The 19,840-nt window shown below is 46.1% G+C and overlaps 1 protein-coding gene across 15 annotated transcripts in view; it reads left to right on the plus strand.

The window, feature by feature from the left end:
• TSPAN4 (tetraspanin 4) overlaps positions 1 to 19,840 on the plus strand; it is a 435,812-nt gene that overhangs the window by 301,249 nt on the left and 114,723 nt on the right. For 5 of the 15 annotated variants that reach the window (XR_005820749.1, XM_040560426.1, XM_040560419.1 and 2 more), the window contains one exon: positions 3,387 to 3,473. The exons of the other annotated variants lie outside the window; for them this stretch is intronic. Coding sequence is in view for 4 of the 5 variants with exons in the window: in XM_040560426.1 (XP_040416360.1) it covers positions 3,387 to 3,473 (87 nt within the window). In the remaining variant the exon portion in view is untranslated. The remainder of the gene's footprint in view (positions 1 to 3,386; positions 3,474 to 19,840) is intronic. 15 annotated transcript variants of the gene reach the window in all.

Genomic DNA, 19,840 nt, shown 5'->3' on the forward strand with positions numbered 1-19,840 from the left:
GGCCGCTCACAGCAGAAGGCATGAATTGAGGCATCAAAGTCTCTTTGTTTGCTGAGCAGATGGAAATGTTTGGCTGCTTCGTGGATTTCTTACCGGCTGGACCGAAATTGCCCTTTTTTTCATAGCATCCAGCATTAATATTTCCCAAAGTTGCCCCTTAAGCAGAGCAAAAACACTCTACAGCGTATTAACAACGCGAATGTAGTGCAGTAAATGGCTTGATACATAACCCAGCGTGGTCATTAGCCAGCTGCGCGTGTACCGCAGCAAGCGGAGGCGGCAGGAGGTAAAGCAGGGTCTGAGCTCCGAAGGTGACGCTCTCCATCCCGAGGGCTAACGGAGCTCTGCTGGCCTGCACCTTGCGGTGGGCAGCGCTTCTCCATCGGTCCGTCCCAAGGGTGCTTTATGCCATTTCCAGAGGCCTGTAAGCCGTGGGCTGGCTCGGCGAGAACAAGCTGATGGCACAGCAGGCGACAGCTCCTGTGTGATAATCACAGATCTGTTGGCCGTGGTAGTTCACAAACCTTCCTAACGCGCTGCCAGTCAGAGCTGGGCAGGTTTATGCTTTGTGATTTACTGCCCTCGGAGCTATCTCATACTGGCCTAATGGCTGTATCTACCTATTCATCAAATTGCTTCAGCTCTGTAAAATTAGAGAAAGAGAAAACATTTAGTCATAGAGCCTAGAGAGTTTTTGTTAGCAAAAGTTTACAGCCACGAGTTATATTGGCAAAATTTTTACATCCACAACAAGTTATATATGTCATCTTAAGTAAGTGCCAATAAAACTTTTATACTGTGCCACAGACACTAGCATGTATTCAGAGCATACCTCAGGACCACCGCTTCTGTTTTAGTATCTGCATTGCCTCTTCAACTATGGGAACCCAAGAAATGGGTATGGTGTTGGTCCTGGAAGCTTCTCTCGTGAGCTCTGCTGTGCAGCTGGCACACCTGCGCTCGTCCCTAGGACAACTCCGATGTTTGACTGTGACCCCAGTGGCCAAACACCAGTCGCAGGTGTCCAGGGGCACTTTTGTTGAGCTAGAATGAATGTGAGCCAACTTGTAGTAGTTTACCTAGTAAAAGAAAAAAAATTAAGGGCTTGCTGATAGTTCATAGGAAGCTCTAAAGATGTTTTGCTGGAGCACAACATAAAATAACGTTCAGATGTCCTGGAGATTTGGTTTTCACATTGGAATATACTTTTATGGCTGTTTTTCAATATGAAGGGCACTCCGTCCAGGTATTTTGGAAGGCTGTAGACCAAGAGTTGTTTTCTTCTTCTTATTTTTTTGTTATGTTTGTCGATGAGTATTTCATTCTCTTTTATGCAAGCACTCACTTATAACCTGATCCTGTGAGTGCTTACCATGCTAATCATAGCAATGATAGAAATGCTTTATTTTATTGTCTGCTTTTTATCTTCTGACTATTTTTATCTTCTGACTTCAAACTGCATATGGTTTAACAAAGGAGGTCACTGTCATCACTGTCATTTATAGGTAAAGGCACAAGGATGATCGTGAAATGTCATAGTCACTCATTCACAATGTGTGTGGCAAGCTGAGAAACAAATCCTGTAATTCCAGCATCCCAGGCCTGTCTCCCTAACCTCATAAAGTTTGTGAGAAGACTCAGAGGCATAGGGTTTGGACAAGCTTGACTGCATGCTAAGCCAGTGATTTTTGTGTTGTACACTTTAATTTATGCTGCACAGAAGAGCACAGGGTAGGTCTCTTTTACGGATGCTTCTAAATCTGCCGGACACTCCAATTTGTTCCTGACTACAAAATGTCAATCCTCTGATTCTCTATTTATGTTGGAAGGAGTACTGAGCTCTTAGCATGATTAGTTATATAGCAGCTATTTAAAATGTTATATATGCAGGGCTTCATCAGAAGGAGTTGGGGTGTGATACAGAATTCATCTAGTAGAGCCCTAGAAGGAGCTAAGGATGGGTCTGCTTCCGTGTTCCCAGGTGGGGACAAGACAGTTCCAGGAACAGCAAGGCTCTGCAGCCCTCGCAGAGCAGTGCCGTGCCACAGAGGTGGCACTGCAGCCCTTTGGGAGCAGCTGATTGAGAAGGACGGGAGGGGAGCACTGTGGGAAGGCAGACTGATGCAAAGGGAAGGTAGGGTGAAGGGAGAGTCAGGAGTAGGCTGTAGCTGCTTGGCACGTGTTTTTCTGGACCAAAAGCCAGAGGCAAGCATTGGTGGAGGTTCCCCATTCTTCCACCTACACACCTTGACGGCCCCAGAAGAGGTAACGAGTGGTGTATCTCAGGCAGAGGTGGGGTTGGACACTGGAGACGTGGCTGGCTGATTTCTGACACAGGTTGGAACTGGACAGGTAAAAAGGAAACAAATCATATCACTCAATAGACAGATTTTTCAGCAATGTTTTGGCTTGGTCAGTTATTGCTTACAAAGTTGAACAGAGTCAAACAGATTTTTTGAAAGCTCAGTGTGAATTCAGTGAGCAAATAAATAGCAGAGGCAGACAAACGTCTTTGAAGGAGCAAAAACGTTTCCTGGTAGATAGATACCTGTAAGCAATAAAAGCGGACAAGTTTTCTGTAAGGCCTGACCCTAACTACTATAAAGGAAATGCTGTGAGCTGAAGCTAAAGCTTTTGTGGGTGTTTCATTCAAAGAAGGCAAATGGTTTGCCTTTCACTCTGTAGTATCGGACCTTGTGGAGTGCAAATTAGAGATGAGACAATGTCAGATACAGGTTTCTGGAGTATTTGAATTCTAGACTTTGCTCGAGTCTGAAACAAAGGTGGAGTTTCCTAACCCGCAGATGTGTACTTGCTTTCACACCCAAAGTGCAGTGGAATTAAGTTGGATTGAGTATTTAAGTTCATCTCGAGTAAAAACCTTCTGTTGTCTTGGGGGAAAAAAATCTTGGAACAGTGGTTCCATGCTACAGGCTCTGAGATACCCACGCTGTATGAGATCATTGTAAGAGGGAGAAGAAGACAAAACAGGAGCTGGCTTGGAGTGAGATTGAGCAAACACCAAGCTGCTAAATGACCATTTTAGTGCTGCAGTTGTTTGCCTCTGCAAAATTTCAAGGACAGCCATCAGACAAGCTTGCTGGAGAACAGTCCTTTAAAAAAAGGGAGGTTCTGTGGTGGCAGCTTCAGTTTGCAAGAGCTGTGTTTTGAGGTTAGGCGGTATTGCTTTACTAGAAGCAAAAATGCAGATTTTATAATAAGCAATCCTTGTATTTAGTCTGCTACTATTACAACACCTTTTATGAAGCATTCCCATGTAGGGTTATCTCATACCTGTACATGCCTTATCGTTCTGTAGGCACCTCAGATGAAGGTTACTGTGCTTACTGTATTTTTGTATCCATTCTCTCTCTCCCCTATAAAAGATGCGGGCAGCAGTGGGCAGCTTTATGATGGAAAAGCTGTTGTGCTCTCCCATTGTAATGACAGTAGAGGAAAAACAACCAGGAAAGGTAAGAAAAAAAAGTCTCTGTTATTTAAATGACAGTGAATACGTTCCCCTTTATCAGTGGTAACAAGCGTTTCTTGGAGAGACAGTTTCCAAGTTGAATGTTATGTTCCCAGAAGGCACGAATATGACTAAGTTGTACGCAAGCGTTCCCTGAAAACTCCTCTCGGCCCACAGGGTTTGTGTTATTGTTCTTGCTGTTTCATCGTAGAATGCCTCCCTTGTTTCCAAGATCGATTATTATGTTCCTCTGTACCAAAACCCCCTCAAAACCTGAAATCATCCAATCAGACAAGTATTTGTGGCAGAACCACTTAATTTCCCAGAATTTGTATCCAGCATCATAAAGCAGAGCTGGTTCCCTCATGCTTTGGCCAAGGCAAGGGTTCTTCTGGAAACACTGAGTCTTGATATAAACTTGGTTTCCATAAGTCGCGTTCTTTTCAGGTATTTGTTCTGGTGCTCTCACCTCGGCATTAGTCAGTGAGCACTGAAACAGAGCACAACTCATGTGGTGCTTTCCAGGGGCGACAAATAACTCGCAACTGGAGAGGTGGTTACCTGACATCATATGTCCAGGTGTATGGTAAGTGTATGCTCTCAGAGACCTTTCCACGGTAGTCCTGATGGGAAAGAGCAGGAAAGAGGGGTGTTTATTTGTTGCTTTTGTTTTCTCCGTAGCTACTACATAACCCTACGCAGGAATGCTTCATGAAAGGTGTTGTAGTAGTAGCATGGAATTTGCATGGTAGGGCAGAATAGTTTTTCAGATGCCAGGACTGCATGTTCTCAGTAGGATTGCGTATTCGGGGGCCTAAGGCTCCAAAAGACTTGGTTTGTGTTGTGGTGAGTGCAGACTTTGCTGTTGATCTCATCATGATGTCCTTGCCAGCAAACTAAGAGGATATAAAAACCTCGCTCTCTTAAATAAGGTACTTCTTTGGTTAACTCTGCTTTGTACTGCTGTATCAAATCTCAAGAGAAATCATCTTGTAAACGCACTGCTGCAAATTACAGGCATTGGCTTGCTAAATGCTAAGCTGCTTAATCATAGATGAGTAAGAGCCTGGGTAAGTCAGCTTCCAGAGGACATTGCCATCCTGCTGTACAGGAGACTCCTTGCAGAGCCCCAGGACAGTCAGCTGCTTCACCTACGAATCCTGGGACTTTTGCTATTCAGACCACGTCCGTGCCCCACCACAGGACGCTCATTTGTCTGTATCACCAGACTTGGTTTTGCCTGGACATACTTGGGCGTGCAGCAGCTCTCTCTTTTCTGCCATGGTACCAGTCCGCATAACCCAACTTCTCCTCGTACCTCATTCTGCCTTTCAGGGGTCAGGAGCTGCTGCTGCAACATCCGTCCATCATGTCTGCCAGCCTCACGTTACATCCCGCTGTATGAGCAGCATAGCCTGGGGTTTTTGCATGCTGCACTTGCTGAGCTCCGGAAAGCAGAGATTACGGGGTGCCATGTGGCAGTGACAGCAGCAGTGGCTGCAAATAGCTCTTGACTCCGTGTCAGGCCCTGCACAGATGCAGATGGCTGGCTGTTCGGCAGCATCCTGTCTTCTCAAGAGAGCGCGATGGCCAGCCTGATTCCTGTTTGTGTATGGCAGTTTGGGAACCTTGCACATAGCCACAAGCACAAACAACCCATCACAGGTCCTAGAGACCTGGGTTGGCAGCAGGTGGAATTTACAAATTGGAGTTTGTGTCTGAAAATCTTCCCTTGGCAAGTCGGGGTAATGGCCTGTTACATTTTATAGAACTTTTTCTTTGCTGCCACAATACTGTAGTTTTGAAAACATCCCAGAACAACAATGGTTTATGGCTCTCCACTCTGCCTCTCAGCTCCGGTTTAGTACAGGCAGTTGTACGCTGCTAATTCAGTCACGCTCTTGCTAGATCTGGGCAGACGCAGAGTAGTTGGTGATGAGAATATAAAACAAAGCAGCCAGGCAAATTTCAAATTCTGTTTTGAAGAAGGGATAAAAAAGTGAAGCATGTTTGTTTATATTTTTTTCCTCATCCATTACAGTATTTTACCAAAACTTAGATTACTTTGCCAAATCCAATAAGGTAGTAGGGATGAGCACCAGGCCCAATAGGATTATTAGCAAAACAAGGTAATTGTGAAATTCCTGGTCATTGGAACCACTGCTATCATAACCAGCCTGAAAAATCGGAAGTAACGTCCTTTTAAATAGTTGAAAATCATCTTAAAGAACTTGCTCAAAAAATGTCCAGGGCCTGAGATGAAGCTCCTTAGCATTGTGCTTGATGGCAGATCGAATCAAGATACATGGTGCTGGATTCTTATTTCTTTTTATTGCTTTAAGGGTAGACCTTAATCTCTTTTATTCAGATCATTTCTAGTTTGCTCAGGAGTGTGCCTGGCTGACCCTTGGCAGTCCCCTGTTTTGCAGCAGCACTTATCAAATCGAGTGTGTTTCTGTTAGAGGCAGAATGTTTAGACAAAATGGCCCTTGCCATTAATGTTCCTGTTCATGTGGAGTCTACTTATTAATTTTGATCGAATGAGCAAACTCATTTTTTAAAATTACTATCATTAGTCTTCTTCTCTATTCTTTGCCTCGTATGGGGCTAGTGGGGAGAGGAAGGGCATTATTTTCTATGCTTGTACAAGAAAAGAATAGAGCAGATGCAGAGAAAGTGGTGCTCTGTTCCTGTTTTTAACTTGACCTGTTGGAAAAGAGAGCAGACTTTTATTTTGCCACATACTTTCGAAGATTCTTAAAACACTTAGCTTGTTTTCCTCAACAATGAATTAAGCATGGATAATAACCGTCTCAAAAGCAGGTTTTCATCTGCAGGTGAGGCCTCAAAGTGCAGCTTGTACCAAATACACCTGTAAATCTCAGTATGCAAGACAGTGGAGGGTAGAAAAATAGAAGGCTGAGATCAAAAAGCCATAGCTGCTGTCTCTAAAGTCTCCTTGCTGTTAGCAGTCTCTCTCAATTTAAAGTATTTCTTATGCTAAATGTTTATCTTTCTGCTAACTTCGTGCTTTTATTAGCTAGTCTTTATAAATAACTTAGGAATTAGCTGATACTAAACAATACGAATTGAAAATTATTTGCTTTGTGCAGCTGGAGGGTGATGTATATGAAACAGGCTGCTAGATTTTTTGGTTCTGTATTTTGTGGACAGACAGATGGACAGTTCAGGAAGATGTGTCCATGTATTACGTTTGCACAGACTGTTTCCTCCCCGCTGTGTATCACATGGAGAATTGGAGTAAAGTCTTCTGTTATCATGAGACAGATGCCAGTGGGCTTCTGATCAGGCCACAGGGAGGGAGCAGACCTGCTGGAAAATAAATGAGCAGCCAAATGGTAAAGACACATCAAAATATGGTGAAAATTTAAATTAAAAATAAAAAGGGAATGGGCGAAATAGTTTTTGACTTATGTTTGAGCAGCTGAATAGCTCCTGACTGGCAGCAGGTCCTGTGCAAACCCGAAGATCTGGATTACAATTTCTGGCTGATGTGCTGTTGTGGTCATTTTCTGTTCCTTTCAGCATGTTCCCACTGTAATGTCGGGATTTTTTAATTTTTTTTTAACGAAAGTCATGGCTGCCTTTTTTCATATTTCAGGATAGATCCCTTGTCTAGCTGAAGCAGCTGTGATTTAACCAGTGCAGCGCAGCACTATCTGCTGCTGTCAGGCTGAGGCTGTGCAATTCTGGCCGTAAAAGAGACGCTTTTCCCTCTGAAGCCAGGCACTATCTCCAGCTCTCAGCAAAAGATGAAGATTTGACGAAAGAAGTCTCGTTAGGAGTCAGGGAATCTCCTTGCAGGGTATTCTTTGGGTGTGATGAGCGAAAGGGGGAGGTGGTGTTAGAAGGAGGCTCTTTGACAAGGCGCTTCAGGGAAGGGGCTAACAGCTCTGTTCTGCTTGGCTCTAGGAGAGGGCATAAGGCTTTTCACACTGTGCGTACCGTTGTGCTAGTAGCATGAACATTATTCCTTTGAATAATGTTTAATGTTGCAAGCAGCAGCATATGCTCTCATTGCAGCACGCAGGCAAACGTTTGCATGCAAGAGGACTTGTTTTGGAGAGGAATTGCCTAGGAATCGTAAGGTTATCCTTTAAGGTTTACTGGGACACAATGTTGATGAATAGTGCCTGAATATTTAAAATTACTTTTATGAAATCCTTTACAAGCTTCACTGAATCCACAGATGGGAAGAAAAGTGTTTTTGGATTATATACGCTAACCTACTCAGAGCATTAACATTAAACACCAGTCCACCACTGAGAAAATAAAGTCAACAGATTTTTTTCACCTCGTCAGGCATCAGGCTTTGTTTGTACCACCGAGCCTCCCCGTGTGCCTGACAGTCCTCCTTTCCTTCCTTGGCAGCTCCAGGTTAAGATACTGCTATGATTTAAGCATCCTCACCTGTTTCTCTTATCAGTTTTGCTCAGCCCCTTGCCCCTGCTTAAATGCATCCTGCATTAAAGGTGCCAAGGAGCTTGGAAAGCCCAACCACGATTTTTTACAGAAGAGAAGGCTTCCCAGCTTTTTGCATCACCCCATGTAAGGCTTCTTGCATGCTGGTACACCCAACAAAGGCAACTCACTCCTCTCTTTGGGCCTCATGCAAGGAGGAGGGTTGTAATGCAGTTCCAGGAAGAAGGTTGCAATGCGAGGCTGCATTTGGAGTCCCAGGAAGGTGCCCACAGCTGTGTGGACTTCTGCAGATTTTTCCTACAGACTTCTCCTCTGGTGCTGGACGTGCCCAGTCAGCAGGACCCGCGGGCAGCGCTGGTGCAGGATAGCAGGTGGGAGGGCACAGCACCGTGCTCCGTTATGCGGACACCAGAGAACGGAGCCACAGCACAGCAAGGGGGCTCGTGAGTGCAGGCTGGCGCCTCTTTGATCTTTTGGTACTGTGGCTGCACTTTTCTTCCATCCGTATATGCTCTGCAGCTGTCGGTTACAAGTTTCCCCATTGGTTGCCAGCAGCACAATCTGTTATGGCCATAAACTGGAGAACTGTTAAACCAGTGGAGAAGGTCGTGGTGATGAGGCCCAAGCAGTGCTCACTGGGGAATGAAGTTGTCGTAGGCTGTACCACACCATTGACAATGAAGGCAGCAGATGACAGCATGTTCAGATCCCATGGGGCACGTTTATTTGGATTTTCACTGTATTTCTATCTGGGGAAAAAAAAAAAGAAGCCCTAAATGCTGTCTGCTGCACAGCAGACTTCTGACAGCCGTTTGAATGGACAGTCAAGGCTTTCCGGTAATTTCACAGGATAGCAGCCTGGCCATCGTGCTCCACGACAGACGATGTGTTTGGCCTCTCAAGTATTTGGGTTGTGGTCCTCGACCGGAGACATCAGAGGCAGCCCTCGGGCCCGCAGGGACATCACACCTTCCCTGGGACAAGGGGAAGGGGCTTTTGGAGACGTTGAGTACGGGAGGTTGGGGATTCTGCGGGACAGCAGCTGCTCAGGGGACAGAGAAAGCTTCTTTGGGGCGAGCCGTTAAGGATGGGACATGGTCTGCTGCAGGGAGGGACTGATGGCAGAAGTAAGGCTTGGGGGCAAGGAATGGTCTGCAGAAGACCGGGTGGAGGAAAAACTGCTTTTAACCAATTTTCATTTCATTTTTCTCTCCAATGGTCTTTTTAGAGGTTTTTTTTTTTCTTTAATTATAAAGTTAAATGTTCCATTATATATTCTAGCAAAGCCTGCCCTTGTGAGTCTTTGGTCCTTTATGTGGAACTTTCCGTAAGGAGAAGGCTTTGGATCCTTTCAGACATTAAGTACACGTTAATCATTACCTCCATCCTTGCCTTCTGCCACATGGCAGTCCTGAAGGGCAAGGTGGAAGGGGGTAGAGGTCCTTATGCTGCAAAGAGCATAAGCACAGCTTCAGCCTTGTGCTCCCTAGTTCCCCTGAGCACGTGGACTGCGACTCAAAACACGAAAATCAGTGAGGCTATGAGGACGGCACGGGGCTAAGTACCAAGCAGATCCTGTGAGGACAGGATCAAAATGATGCTCAGGGCTCCAGGAGCGCGCCAAGCCCCAGCAGCACGCGTGCTGCTCCAAGCAGCGGGCGTTGGGGGGTCTCTCTCTGCTGGGCAGGGTTCCCTGCCCCGAATGCCATCCCCTTTGCTCCGTGGGAGCACAGCACCCTACACACAGCACCGGGTAGGCACATGGGATGTGTACAGAACGATGTTAAATCCCTCCGCTTACTTTCTGCAGTTCTTCAGAAACGTTAGAGTTTAAGAAAAGGCAAGACCACTCTTACCAACCCCTTTTCCTTTTCTGTTACCCGTGTCACCTCGTAAAGGTACCTTCCTCCCCTGTGCCTGCCTGCTGTAAGGTCTCGGAGGGGTGTCAGTGTTTGCAGTAGATCCCCAGAGACAGGCCAAAGCACTTAGGCTGCAAAGCTGTGCTGTTTTAATTTGAGGAGGCAGAAAGCCAGGTCAGATTGACGGTTTAAGTACCAACAAAATAAACTAAATGCAGATTGTGTGTCCCAGCCTCTTCTGCGTTCAGTTCCCACGGGGACACTCTGTTCCAGTGGCCTTGTTCCATTTGACTTTCTTGCAGGGGAATTGGAGAGTGTCCAGCTTTTAAAATTACCTCAGCTTTAATTTATTCTGCTTTTGATGTTCGTAGCACCATATATCTAATGGTCCCCAAATCTTCTCCTTAGTCTCTGAGGCTATAATTTACCTGCCCGATTTCTCAAAGGCAGGTACCACTTACTTTAAAAGTTACGTCTAATTTTAATATCCATATGTTTATATAATATATGAAGTTTTTAGGGTGAAAGAGGAAGATAAATGACTTACGCTTCATGAACCTTTCCAGTCACTTTAAAGACAAATGATTTTCAGTTTTACAGAGGTGTTTTGCAGAAACCTGCCCAGGTCCTGCATGTTTAAGGTGACTTACACCTGGCAAAAAATGAACGAGCTGTTCTCCCTTAGGACTCAGTACTGACCTCACAGACCCAGGTGTGATCCAGCTAAAGGTATCCCTTTTCCTTAAACAGTTTTTTTTCTTCTTTTTATTAAAGAGAAACACTGACAGTGGGGGAGATGAGCAAAAGGCGTGTGAGTTGGGAAGCACTGGATTTGACATGTCAGGATTTAGAAATAGAGAGCCTGATTCCAGTTTCTATTGAGGCAGCGTTATGTAAACCTGGAAATGCAAAAGGGAAGCAGTGAAACAAAGCTGTAGCACTTGTTAAGGCCCCTTTTCAGAATAGGTTAAATATAAATAAAAATCAGGTCCAAGGCCTTGTTTCCCACCTGACTGCTGGGCCGCAGGAATAAGAGCTATATATATAAGTAGAACAGAATCACAGTGAGAATTAAACCCTGAAGACAGGCCTCGGGAGGACACAGGATGTCTCAGGAAAACAAATCTGAGGAAGATGTCCTGTGATTGCATCGCAGCTGGTGAAAGTGAGCTGCCGTCCAAGGCAAGCGCCAATTCCGGAGCCCTGCGGCCGCCTCTCACGGCTCCCTGCGGCGGCTGGGCAGAGCCTGACTGTTGATTTCCTCCTGCATCCAAGCCTGCCGTCACCTCTGCGCACTCGTGCTGCTACCTTGGCATTATGGAGATCGGACGTGGTGGGAAAGATTTGCCAGTTCTCTGCAAAGCAGGTTAATCCATCTCCGTTAACACACCTACTCGTTTCAAAGATACTCGCCACCTTTTATTTTCATCTGCGCACGTATGCTTAGGGAGAGCCATGTGCTCACCTGGTTCATGGTGGTGTAACTTTTTGGAAGCCTGGCGGAGGAAAAGAGAGCTTTGGAGGTCTGACTGTATGAATTCTGATCTGAACACAGAGGCAATGAGTATAATTTAGCAGTTGCTAGCAATAGAAGTGTAACATCAGACTAGTATTTCTATTTCAGACTATGCCTGAAGCAACTGGCTTATGAAACAGATAACTTTTCTTACTATGCAAAATTGACCTTTTTTTTTTTAGGGGAAAGAAGGGAAACAAAGACACTGCTTGTGTCCTGCCTGTGCCACCCAATAGGTCATCCTAAACAACGTGAAAGGGTGTCTTGCATCTTCCTAACAAGCCGTTTGTTCCTTTTTCTTCCTTCTCTTCCTTTTTCCTCCATAGGTGATGGAATAGGTTGGCTCCAGCTCACCCCTCCTGGCATGCCATATGTGCTGCGTGACGCCCTTCTTCACTAGATTGTTCCAGTCTTTGGGGAGGTGGGAATTTGTTCCTGGAATCACTCCAGTGTCCAGATCACTTTCCTTGTCTTTATTAGGATGGACTGCAGCCCACCACTGTTGAGAAGAGCAGTTGGTAGGGAGCATGAGATAATTGCCTAGAATGAACTCTGCCTCCACGGGGCACAAAACCACTCAGTGGCATTGCCACTCTCTCGTTCCGGCTTAAGTCACCTTCCTCCCTCTAGGCAGTAGCTGCTCCTTGCGTGTGTTCTGGGGACCGTATGCTCGGCCTGCTCCCCGAACCCAGGCTTGGACGCTCTGCCTGCAAAGCAATGCACGTTCTCCCCTGCAGACCTTCTCAGATGGCATCCCCATCCTACTGGTGCAGGCTGGCTGGCAGCAAAAGAAATCACCTCTTCTGTGTGCTCACTGAGCAAAGCTCCATAGGTCCAAAGGGACAGTCTCTTTCTGCCTGCCCATTCCTAAACCCACACGGCTTTGTTTGGTAGGGCCAACCTCCCCAATACTCTTGAACCTCGTGCAAGGGTCTGACTCTTTTGTCAGCCTCAACAGCGTGCTGTGCTGTTTTGTATGGTGTTGGGTTGGAGATGGGTTGTGACTGTGAAATTCTGGTCCAAGCTTCTGAACATTCCCCATCCTATACGTGTTACAGCAGCAAGGCAAAGCAAATCCAGGGGGTGGTTTCTCTGCTGGGCTCGTTGAGCAGACACAGCTCTGTATCAGAAATGGTTAAGCCTGAGCCTTGTTCATCTGCCCCAGCTGGAGCCAGTTAGCTGGGGAGTGAACCGGGTTAGCTGGGCTGCCAGCTCCCCAGGAGGAGGTGAAAGGCAGGAAAAAGGTAGAGGTGCAGGTTTTGGAGCTGTGGACTGAGAGGAATTGTGTAAGGAAAATCATAAAACAGGGAGCAGAGGCTGCCAAAGCAGGTAGGGAGGTGGATGAGGGGTGGGGAAGGGGTGCGTAAGGCACGGCTGTTGTGCTGGAGCTGGGTCTGGGCTTTCCCTTCCCTCCAGACGGGCAAAGCAGCCCTGGAGGCAAATTGGCACTAGAAGGGGAGCAGACCCCGGGCTGGCTTAGATGGGCTTGTGGTGTTCGGAAAAGTGAGAGGCTCTGCTGTAGCAAGGCAGAAAGGCTGTGTCTGCCTAACGCAGTGCTTCCGTGTCTGCAGGGCTGAGACATGAGGAGCGGCGTGGTTGTGGTGGTGAAATGCTCCCTCTGAGTAACTTTGCCTCCCCAAAAGCTGGTTGTACTGACCCGCTGTAGCCGTGTGTAAGGGGCTGCCCGCGTGGTCCCACGGGGTGTTAGTTTTGCTGCGCTGTGCTGTGCAACTGCGTGCAGGGTGGGGGGCATATGTTCTACTGGAGCTGTTTATGGGGAGCACGCCGGGCATTTCGTGCCACCTGTCTTGTAGCGGAACTCGAATTCCTGCAGCAACTTACGCCCTGTGGGTGGTTTTTTGAAACCTTTTGCCAAGTGGAGCCTCCTCTTGGAGCTGGAGGTCCCTGGCCACTGTCAGCCCTTGGCTGCCAGACTCCTCTGTGCCATCTCCCACTCAATTCGCTGTGTTTGTGCAGAGGGAGAAGGCGGCGAGCTCTCGGTCATCCCACTTCTGGGGGGTCAGACTGAACTGCACCCATGGCCTGGCCGGGAAGCATCAGGCTGAGAGCAAAGGCTGACAAAGCAGCAAGCTTTTACAGGCTGCCGCAGCGGCCCCTTGCCCTTCTGAAGGGAAACAGCTGCGTGTCTCTTTGCCAGCTCAGTGAGCACAGAGCTTTATTAGAAAATGTTTCCTTGCATTTGTGTCCTGCTTGGTTTGTTTGGTTCTTATTAGTTAGTAATTGTTTCATTACTGTAGAAATAGATGTCATGTTATTTTTTATGTTGGCGTCTTTTTTTTTTTCTTCCCCTGTTGTTTTGTGAACATTTCTTACAGTTATTTGCTGCAGGGAAAATGGGAGAAGGACTATGTAACAGTGGGCAGAAGCTGAGAAATTGCCTTTGCTTTGGGAGAGCCCAGCTCATTGCCCACAGCTGGCAGCAGCAAACCCAGCAACCTTACCCTCAGGTGTGAGCCCCAGCAACCTGCCCCTGCTCCTCCTCGCAAAGGGAAGGGCAGGAGCAGGGCAGATGGAGGGTCACCTTCTGTGGCTCTGTCCCGTCCTGCCCCTTACACCTCGCTGTCACTGCTAGTGTTCTTGTTTTTATGGTAAATTAAGGCAACCAGCAGACCCTTCAAAATGTCCTCTTACCATTTCAAGGAGGGGCCGGCTGGAGGTAACTTAAAGCAGAGAAAAAAGCTGCGGAGGAGAGCTTTGCACATTAAGATCTCGCTGAATTATGCATGCCATGCGGCAGGCTGGTACCAGCGGTTCTGGCTTTATGAGAGGAAGAGAGTGATGGCAACAATTCACCTCAGACTCGAGCTGGGGCTTCTCACGGCGAGGCAGTAATTTGGGCTGAGCAGGAGCAACGCGGCTTTTCCTTTGGGCCCCTGGGGGCTGCGAAAGGTTATTTGGCAGCGAGGAGCAGAAGACCTGCTCGGAGCAGAGCGAGGAGAAGGGGAAGGGAAGGCAGGGAGCATGCATCAGCTCCGTGAGCTGCTCGGCAGGGCCGTGCTGAGGAGTGGTGGAGGCGCTGACAAGCCCCAGTGGGTGCACATTAAAACCTGCCATGTAACAGGATGGGAAGGCTGACACTGAAAGCATCATATCAGGCAGCCCCTGCTGCCTTGGGCTCGCTGTCCTGCGAAGCAAAGGTGGAAAGAAAAAAAGGAAGCAGCAGTTAAAGCAAAAAATCTTGTTAAGGGTAAAGGTTGGCTGCAGGAAAATAAAACTGCAGCGCTCTGATATGAGGTCCATTCCCATGCGTGGCAGCTGACTTGCAGAGCTCCTCCATGTCACAAGTAGGTAACTAGTTCAAGTGGTTTGCCAGGAAATGAAGTGCCCTAGAAGTTTTCCAGGCCTTTGTGAATCAACAGCAAAAAGAAATTAGTTTCTGCGCTTGCTGGCGAGTTGCCACCACGTATTTATCAGACAGCTGCTTCTTTGGTAATGGCAGTAGTAGGAGCTTGGGTACTTTGTAGTTGTTTGTGGCTCTCTTTCAATGAGATCTGCTTCTCCCACTGCATTCTTTAAGGGTCTGGGTTCTGGCCATTCATGATTTTGAACCCTTTTTTAAGGAAGAGGCAGTCCCTACAGGCATTGAAAGTGGACTGTGTTGCTCTGGGGTATATGCATAGAGATAATGATAATTTTTCTTTTTAGAGTCTTGGTTATTCTCCCTTGTCAAAAGCACTGAAGGTGTATGCTGCTACTCTGTGGTGGGAGACTATATTTGTATATTGTTTGCAGATGGAGAAGCTGGCCTGCAGAGAAACAGTGCAGCATTTTCAAAAGTGTTCTGTACTGGGAGGCAACCATTTCCTGAGATCTTCAGAGGTGCTGATCATCAAGTGGAGGCTCTCTGGGCTTCAACTCAAGTACTTGGTTGGCATTTACAAAACTAGAAAGCATCTGATATTAGACAAAATCAGAGGCTACTCTGAAAAAACTTGGCCTAAGTGATTTCCTTGGCCAAAAACTTGGCCCAGGTGACTTCCTTGGCCTACAGGGCTCCATGGGAATAGCGGGCACTGCTGCAATCTCTAATTGTTGTTCTTTATTGTTGAGATAGTGACTGTGATGGCCTTGGCCCCTTCCTCCCAGTCTGTCCGAGTCCTGTACGTGATGAGGCTGTGTATTATGCTTTGCAGTTGTTCTAACCTTGTCCATACACAGCAGAAATGGGTCTTGTTTTACACCAGCCTCTTGCAGGATGCTTGGATGCAGGAGAGAGCAGGACCCCCAGCACTCCCAGAGAGAGGTCTTTGTCCTTTGCTGGGTTCCTGCAGAATCCCTGTTCACAGCTTTCCTTGGTGTTAAAATGGTGGTTAGGATTGCTACGGAATGCTCAAATAACGCTGATCGAGTTTGAACTCTCCTGCCAATGAACTGGCGAGATTTTGATTGTGGCTCTGAAATATGTGGTACGACACGACATTGCGACTTCTTATCACTGCGCTTTCAAGTGGGGTTCGCTGAATTGTTGTCTTGTGTTTAGTGGTGTGGGTATACACGAAAAACTAAACCACCCTTTTAAGCTGTAAGCAGTAAAATATGTATTGTGCTTTAATTATTTTCATTTTTGGCAAAGCTGCTTTATAATATAATTATGTGTGTGCCCAGGGGCATAGGGGATTGAATTACTGGATATCTGCCTTCCAGCACTCTCACCCCATACTTAAATTATATGAATCCTGTGGGAACCAGGCAATTGTGTAAGTGTTAGTTAGCAAAAATATCCAAAGTTGCACACAAACATCCTTATCTCCAGAGCTGTTTTGTAGGTAACTTTTCTTTTTGTTAATCTAAGTGCTATGAGTATAGGCTTTAGATCTCTCATCAAGCGGATTCTTACAAAGATGTTCTTCCGTGTGCTGGGACAAGAGACATCTGGGGAAGATGGGAATCACCTACTCTGGCCAAGCATGAGAAAAGGAGGTGGGGAAAAATAAGTCGTTGGGGAAAAATAAGTCTATTCACTGAAATGAAAGCTCTGGTAATCCTTATTCAGACAAGGTTTTTGTTAATATTCCACAAATAATCTTCTTTGTTTGACTATGCTTTTTTTTGGTGTTTTCTTTTAATTTTTCAATGCTTTATAGAAAATGAGGTGCATGTGACAATTTTGCAAAGATGCCAAGGCAGAAACTACTCATTGCTGGGGATGAAATTAAGGTCAATACCACATGCAGCTTATGTCAGCTTAAGACTTTTTTTTCCCAAAGCAGTTATAATTAAGCAGAAGCAAATTTTGCATGGACATTCTTCTCCTGAGTTATCCTGCTTCCTTAGGTAATCTGAAGTGCTGTAAACTGTTTAAATTGAACTAGGTGCATGCACACAGGTGTTGGCAACAATCTAAACAGAACAGCTTTGAGCCAGTTTTAGTATGAATTTGCAGTAGTAACTTGTAAATGGGAGCAAGGCAAAAAATTTTGACAAAAGTTGTGGAGTCTCCATAACCAGAAACAACTTGATTGATGTTGACGTTGTACCGTGCAAAGACTTGATTTGAGATCTGATCCAAAACCACAGTGGCATGTTCCACCTCCTTAAGAAAGTGCTAGGGAACAGTGAATTCCTCCCCAGATTTCCACAAGGGATATGCATCTAAAGATGCCTACAGAAATCCTTTTTCCTTTGAGCAGAGATGGACACAGCTTCTGAGCTGGTCTGGATTTGTTTTGCACGGCTCTCTAGCAGGTTCCTCCTTCACTGCTGCTCATCAGCTTTCAAAGATTTCAGTTCCACTGTTTGAAGTGTAAAAAAATCTTTATTTGTTTATTGTATGTTTAAGTATGTTCTTAGTGGCTGAAAAGTTTCTATTTCTTTATTAGCTAGGCTGATGATTCAATTTCAAGATTTGTTCAGGGCTTGGGCAGGCTTTTTCCCTTCTGGCCCTGGTCCAAGCCAGGTTTCATTGGCTGGATCTTTGCCTATACACAGTGGTGGGCTTGTGATTGCTGAGATTACACATGGGTATTTACCTAAGGATAATAATATGCATCGTGTGTAACCTCTTCCTCTGGCTTTTATTTGAATATTAAGAGGAAAGAAATGATGTTCCTACAAGGGTTTCCTTCCCCCTTTCTCTCAGGGAGGGGGAAAAAAAGGCAACAAACAAATGTGCCATGTTTTCTAGCTAAAACCCATTCAAACAAAAGAAGTCCTAAATCCATATTAATCACTGCCACGTCTAATTTTTCAATCACTGCTTGATTAAATTGCTGCCTAGATTCATGCTTTCAGTGATGGGCCTGGTGAGCGCTCTACAGCGAACTCAAACAGGGAAGTAATAAAGTGCTTTCTGTCATAGGCACTCCCCAAAGCACCAGACACAACACAAGTTATTAAAAAAAATTCCAAGAGAGTGAGCTGCTGTAAACTGCGCAGAGAGGAAAAAATGATTGTCCGGGGAAGCGGAAGAAGATTTTAATTTCATATCTGCAATTACAAAAGCAAATACATCCGTACAGAGGGTATTTCAAAGTCAAAAAGAAATGAGCAACATCAAATGGTTGGGGCTGTGTCAAGGGCTAGGTTTGTAAGGGTTTTAACCACAGTCAAAAGGCAAGAGCCCATTATTTCTCTTTCAATATAATTGTCAGCATAGAGCACGTCCATCAGTTAATAAACTTGCATTGATCCACAGCCACTTGCCTTTAAATCTTCCCATCAGGAGTGCAGATGTTCAACTGCAGACGTGCTCCGATTGCCACCAAAGGTGGGGTTTTATTCAAGCCAACTTAAATTGGTGTGCAGCCTTCTTCTGATACTCCATGGCCACTCTGAAATTTGGGTATGTTGCTGGAAGACTCGAGGTAGACCTGTGGCTCTTGTGCCTCCTGCCACCAGCGAGTGGTTACGGTGCTGATCCCTTGCTTGGGCTCCAGCACCGGTTATTTTCTTTAAAATGCAGTCTGTGGATCTCTTGCAATTATGCAATTATCCTCTTGGCTTTACATCTTGTCTTCATCAGCTCTGTAAGTCTTGATGTTGATAAAAGCACATATTGGCCAAGCTTGCTCTCCTTGCTAGAGTGTCTCACAGGGCACATTGCTGTGTTCTGACACCAAGAACACAACTTTTTCTTTCCTCCCACCCTAATGTGGCTACACCGTGAGTCAATAAAGAGTCAACACAAGCTAAATCATTGTAAGTCAATGTTAAGCCAATTTGGGAATGTCCACGCTAGGGTTTGTGTGGACAACAATTTAGTGAAATCAATTGAAAAATCAATGTTGGGCCTCATCTCTGTCAGTTTAACTAGCTTCCCTCCCGGTCAGCTCCCAACCGTCTAATAGCTGGCAAAAACCTGCAACATAACATTATCTTAGGCTTACACAGCCTTTATCGGCAAAAGGATTTCAGTCACTGAGCTTACTCTGTAAGTTTGGGTCGTGCAGGGCTTCACCCAGCTGGGTGGGTGATGAAGCAGCCTGTTTGATGCCCAACAAGCCTGTGGCTGCAGCACGTAGAGGGCACAACAACCTCGTTGGTGAGACACCGGAGGAGGAGCTGAGAGTTGAGTGCTCTATTTTACCGCTTCATCTCTCTCTGTCTTTTTTCTCCCCCGAAATGGCTGTGGTAGTACAAATCTTGCACGTGGTGTCTGGGTCTTACTTCCATTCATTTGTCCTTGGGCAGCTTTTTAAGAGTCGGAGGTTACAAAGGTAATAAAAACACACTGCTGACTGCAGCCACCGGATGCTAGGAGTAGTGCTGGCACATCAGTGATGCTCTCCCATCCGGCCCGCTCGTGTCAGCGCACTCCGGTGGAAACCCCGGGCTGGTGTGGCGATGATGAGGCAGGTCTCCCAAACAAATCTGTCATCACACAAAGCTCCGTCTAATTATTTAGCAAGTACCTTTGAAACTTCGGAGCTAAGCATGATTCTTCTGGTTAAGAAGGATGTGATTTCTCTGGAAGAAGTATTTCTTCCCTTCATTTTCTTGTGCTGTTAAAGGCGTGCTGCTAATGCAGTGGTTGTGGTGCAGTGCTGACTTCGTGTTTGCAGGTGCTGCTGTGCCTCCACAAGAGCCGCAAACCTGAAATAGGGTCACAACATTAAAATTCCTGCTTGCTGTAGCTTACCTGTTGAAAGATTCAGGAGTGAGGTATGTTTCTAGCTCGTGTTACCTATACATGTTAAGTGGTTGACCTGCATCAGACTTCACAACCCTCAGCCAAAGCTACTGATGGTGCCTGTAGCGTAGAGGCAGGGAGCTGGTGCGGGTAGTTGCTGCTTCTTACCGTACAGCAAGGCATGTACCCTCTGCCTCTCCTGGAAAAAAACATCTCGTGCTGCTCTGCAGGAAAACACAGTCATCCCACAATGAGCAATAACAATTCAAAAACATTTCATAAACATTCTCGTTAAAAAAGACAACCCCCAGCACAACAGTGGTGTTTCATTTTCCCAAAATGACTTGGAGATCTCTTCGCAGGCTCTGGTAGAAATATTGTTGGAGCAGTGGGTCTGAGGCTCTGTCCTTCCCTGCTGTCCTCCCATTTAACATCAAAATACGTTGGGGCTTCCTTCTCTGCTC

The sequence above is a fragment of the Cygnus olor genome, chromosome 5, assembly GCF_009769625.2.
Source record: "Cygnus olor isolate bCygOlo1 chromosome 5, bCygOlo1.pri.v2, whole genome shotgun sequence".
Classification (NCBI taxonomy): Eukaryota; Metazoa; Chordata; class Aves; order Anseriformes; family Anatidae; genus Cygnus; species Cygnus olor.